Raw genomic sequence first — 5,193 nt, 5'->3', positions numbered from 1 at the left:
GAATGCAACCCTGTCGCACTCCTTGTTTGACTTCGAACCATTCTGTTAACCCATAAGTGGTTCTTACAGCTGCTTGTTGTGAAATTGTCTATAGACGTTAAAAAAAAAAAAAAAAAATGCTGATCAACATTAGTTTCAGTTAGTCTGTTACAGTTATTTTTTCTACACCATTGCACCCCCTCCCCATCCCCTTTCCCGTTGTTGTCACGGGGGGGAGCGCTTAGGAGCGAGGACGGAAACCCAATGTGGGGATCTCCCTGCCCTTGGGGCCCCGACCCTCGACTCGATAATTTTGCATAGTCTTTTTTCCCTCCCCGCCTTTCCGTTTTTGTCCTTCCCAACCCCCTTCTACTATCTACTTCCCAAAGGGGTGAGAACTGTGCTGAAAGGATAAAAGGCTGACTTTGTGCCCATGGCTCCTTGGGGGGGGCCATGGGCACGGTATTCCTCTGTTTAGTTGTTTTAGCCTTACCCTACAAGGGGACCCTGGGGGTGGACTGTTTCTCCCCAACATACCCTTTCATCAAAAAGCCCCACCCCAATTCAAACTCTCCCGATTCCCGATCCCAGGGTCTCTTTGACCCCGGCTCCCAACACTGCAACTACTACCCCCTCCTCAATGCCTATAGTACGTTATCCACCCAAATCAACATTCAATCTCCAAAGAGCATTCCTACTCTCCCAACAGCTCAACTTCATCACCTCTATCCCCACAATCTTTACAACTACCCCTTCTTCTTCTTCAAGTGCCTTTTCCTTTCTGCCCATATTGAGATCTTTGTTCAAGCTGGTGATGAACTTCTGCTTTGTCTACCCCTGCTTTCTTCCCTTCTATCTTTTCTGTTAACACAAAGTTTTCCAATCAAGAACGAATCAACACCCCATCCTCCCTTATTACTACTTTTTGCCCACTCTCCATAATAATACTTCCTCAACACTGTTCCTCTTCCCCTACACCGTCCTCTACTACCCCCATCTCTACAAATATCTTAAATACTCTATTTAGCCCAGCCATACCCCCCCCAACCCCTTCCCCGTTTTGTCGTGGAGGGCTTAGGGGGGGAAAAATGGCCCAAAATTTTAGGGGGAACTCCCCAAACCCTTGGGACTCACCCCTCGACCAAAATTTTGCATGGTTTTTTTTTCCTTCCCCACTTTTCTTTTCGCCCTTCACAAACCCTTCTGCTATCCACCTTTAGGTGTGAGAGCCGTCTAAACGAAAAAGGCGACTTTGTCCAGTCCTGAAGGGCCTGGGGGAGCCATGGGCCGGGTTTCCCCCGTTTTAGTTACCTCCCCTTACCCCTCAAGGGACCCGGGGGGGACTGTTTTTACCCCCAAATAACCGGTTTACCATGGCCAGTAATAAAAACTTATCCCATTTAGGGGCAAGAGGCTTGCCCCTTTATAAAATCCCCCACGAGAAAACCCCCCCGATTCCCTGCCCCGGCTCCCCTTTGACCACAGCTCCAAACACTGCAAAAACTACCCCCATCAATGCTACTGTAAGTAGCCAAAAATAAACCCCTTTAAAGGAATTTTCCATTTTCCAGCAGTAATTTTTAACATCTCTATCCCCAAAAACCCCCAAATCAACCCCCCCATCCTCACTTAAATACCCACAGCCTTATTGCCCACCTCTCATAATACTACCCCCCTCAACATACTCCACTTCTCATGCCCCCCCCCCTTCAAACCCCCCATCTCACCAATTTAAATACTCTTTTTGCCAGCCAAATGGGCCCGATTTTCGGACCCCTCCCACAGCCCCCAAACTGACAACATTCTTTCCAAAAAGTCCCCAAAAAAAGAGGTAAGTCTCTTTCCGTAACCGACCCACCGTCCCGTCTTGTCACAGTAACATCCAAAAACCCCCAAGCTATGCAAAACAAAACAAACAGACCATATGGTAACCCCACCTTGAGAACCCCCACCAAACCCCCTCAATACTTCAGGGAAAAACAGTTTAAATCTCCCCCACAAATTCCCCAATTTATGAAAAGATTGGCAGCTGGGAGAAACCATTTGCCGTCTCAAGCTATGATGCAACATCAGTACAAGCTACTCCATTCCCCCCAGAGGTCATGAAAAAAACCCACTAACATAGCCAAAATCCCTTCCAGACATCCCTTTCCCTTTAACGTTACATAGGGGGAAATTTCCCTCCCTTTTTTCATCCATACCAAAACCCCCTCCACGTCATGCCAAAATGTGGCGTTAGGACACCCCCCAAAACATTGCCGTTCCACAGCCAGATGCCCACTATGGCACAACCTGGCCAACCCGTTAACTGCTCGCACAATCACCCCAATGTGCCCTGTGGGGGCCCCAAATGTTTTTTATAGGGGCTGTCCCACTAAAATTTTGAGACTGAGGTGCAACTTAGATTCAAACTTGGGACTACACTATTGAACCCAACGGGAAGCACGCGACTGGTTTCTCCTTACTCCTTACTCCGAATACTGCTCATCACCAATTCTCCTAGACCCACCCCCCCCTACATCTAACCCCTTTTTTACCCCTCCCTTCCCCACAAACTTTTCCCACCTAACCAGACCTCCAATCTCTACCACAGAACCCAAATCACCATACCCCCCCAAAACCCCTTTCCCTCCCCCTCGCCTACCCTTAAACAGAACAAACGTTCCCCACCCCTCTTCCCCTCCCACACAATCCCCTCCCCCTTTTTCTTTCCCCCTACCTTGAGCCCCCAACCTCTCTTCCCCCCCCTCAAAAAGAAATCCTTTTTCCCCCCAAAAACCCCCCAAACCCCTCCTCAAAAGAAACTATTGAAAATATTCAAGATTACTTAATGAAAACTGACACTCAACCTCCAATTTACAACTCCTGCTCCTTTAACTCCAAGTAAAAAGCTATTCCTCCTCCTCCCAAGATATCCCCCTAACCCTTCTCCCAACCCCCCCAAAACCCCCCCTCCCACACGCCCATCCCCCCCGCCCCAACCCCGCCCACATAAAACCCCCCACCATCCCCCCCTATCCCTTTTCCCTTCCCCCTGGGTACACACGGGGAACCCCATGAACCCTCCCACCATCCCCTCTATTCCCCTTTCCACTCCCTCCTTGATACACACGGTTCCCTTAGTACAAGTATCCCCTTTCAGGACCCTCGTCCCTAAAACCCCCCTAGAAACACCAACTCCCACACCCCCCATTTTCAGCCCCTCGGTCCTTATCCCCCCTCTAGCTGCTTCTTCCTCAAAATCTCCAAACGTACTACAATCTAACATCAAGTGTAACTATCCTTTATTGGAATTTCGCGGGTTTTGCTCCCACAGACCTGACCTTGTATATCCTTTCCTCTTATAACCCATCTATTGTATGCCTTTAAGAACCTTTTTACACCCTCCCGTACCAACCCAATTTTAATTTTTTCTCTTCCCCCCATTCACTTTATGTCTCGCCATACTTACCCCTGCTTTTCCCCCACTTATCCTCCCTTTACCGACCTCCAACCATCAGACATCCTTTTCGAATCCCCCACTTTTTGTTTCAATAAACCCATTCTCTTTCCTCAATCGCTACATTCCTCCATTATTAATCCCACCATACCCGACCCCAACCCTTTTACTCACCAATTCCTTTTCCCCGCTTTGACAACTAATCACTAACTCAGCCACCCTTCCCTAAAATAAAAATTTTGCTACATACCTTAGATTTTGACATTTATCTTGCTTTTAACCATTTTAACCATTAGCCCAGCCATATTGGGCGATTTTCTATATCTCTCCCCCATCCCCTCCTGACAAACCCTTCTCTTTCCCGCAATGTCCCAAAAAAAAGTAGGAAAATCCTTTCCTAGCCGACCGATTGTACCCGTCGCCAGTAAAGCTGAAACCCAAACTATAGGTATCAAATCAAAGATCTCTCCGGGAACCCATCCCCCAGAACCTCCCTAACCCCAAAATTTTCACTGGAACGTTTCTATCCCCCAGAAAACTCCCAACTATAACAAAAATTTTTCAGATTGTGCAGAAAACTTACTTGCCTTCCTAAAAAACTATGATGCGATATCAAAATAGTGCAATCGTCCCCAAGGTCATGTAAGAAAACCCCCTAACATTTCCAAAATTATTTTCCGTAGACATGACCTTCCCTTTTAAAGTTTTTATTGGAGAATCCCCCCCGTCCGACCCTATCAATCTCCTCCCCGCCAGTGCCCCAAATTTTGGCGTTTAGGGCATCCGCCAAACATTGCCCTTCCACAGCCAGTACCCACTAGTGCCCCAAATGGTCTACTCGACAAACTGCTCTGCACGTCCGCACATGTGCCAACTGGGGGGCCCCCTTAAGTTTTTTTTTTTTAGGGGCCCCCCACCTACAAAATTGGTTGTGGCAATTCTCAGATTCAAACTTGGGACACGCTTACAGAACCCGACAGAGACGTCGACGAGTTTTTTTTTACTCCCACCCAGCAAAATCACCGCTCTCCCCCTCCCCTCCCCCAAAGTTCCTAAACCCCCCCATACCTATCCCTCCTACATGTTTTTCCCCCCATTTCTCCTCCTACCTTCCCCCGTAAAAATTTTTTGCCATTCCAAACCCAGACACCCCAATCTCATTTCCACCCCCCAAACCCTTTCCCCCCACCCCTTTCCCCCTAATACCCAACAGACGGGACTAAACGTTCCACCCCTTCTTCTCCTACACACCCTACCTACCTTTAGTTTTATTTCTCAGCCCCCAGTTCCTCCCCCCCCCCCCCTCATAAAAAAACCTTTGTCTTACAACTCCCCCCCAAATCCTTTACAGAAACTCTTGAAAATATTCAAAATTGTCTAAATTTAAACCCCCAAAGCACCAAAACCCAATACCCACCCCAATCCCACAAAATCCCCCCTCCTTCCACATCATATTCCCCCTACACCCCTTCCTCCTACTCCCCCCAACTAGCCCACCCCCCCAACCCATCCCCTTAGTCCATCCACCTACATTAAAAACCCCCTCATCCCCTCTATTCCTCCCCCTCCCTCCTGGGTATTCACGTGAATTCCTTATGTCACAACTATGCCCTTCCCCCAAAACCCCACCTCCTGATACAACCCACCTTCCCCCTCTCATTCCTTTTCCACCCCCAATCCTCCCCTTTAAATTCTCCAACACGCACTGTAACATTATCATTCATAGATCAAATAAAATAGCTCTCCTACATTGGAATATCTGGGTTTTCCCTTCT

General features: G+C 48.1%; 1 protein-coding gene across 1 annotated transcript; it reads left to right on the top strand.

Moving 5' to 3' along the window:
* Window positions 1–432: 432 nt before the first annotated feature.
* On the top strand, window positions 433–4,309 carry LOC119568745 (extensin-like). Its single transcript, XM_037917200.1, has 5 exons — window positions 433–628; window positions 1,384–1,502; window positions 1,731–1,810; window positions 3,122–3,230; window positions 4,226–4,309. The coding sequence occupies exons 1-5, from the start codon at window positions 433–435 to the stop codon at window positions 4,307–4,309; spliced, it is 588 nt and encodes a 195-aa protein (XP_037773128.1).
* The last annotated feature ends 884 nt before the right edge of the window (window positions 4,310–5,193 follow it).

The sequence above is a fragment of the Penaeus monodon genome, unplaced genomic scaffold (genome assembly GCF_015228065.2).
Source record: "Penaeus monodon isolate SGIC_2016 unplaced genomic scaffold, NSTDA_Pmon_1 PmonScaffold_10610, whole genome shotgun sequence".
Taxonomy (NCBI): Eukaryota; Metazoa; Arthropoda; class Malacostraca; order Decapoda; family Penaeidae; genus Penaeus; species Penaeus monodon.
Note: the sequence above shows the minus strand (reverse complement) of the source record. Positions and strands in the feature narration are given on the sequence as shown.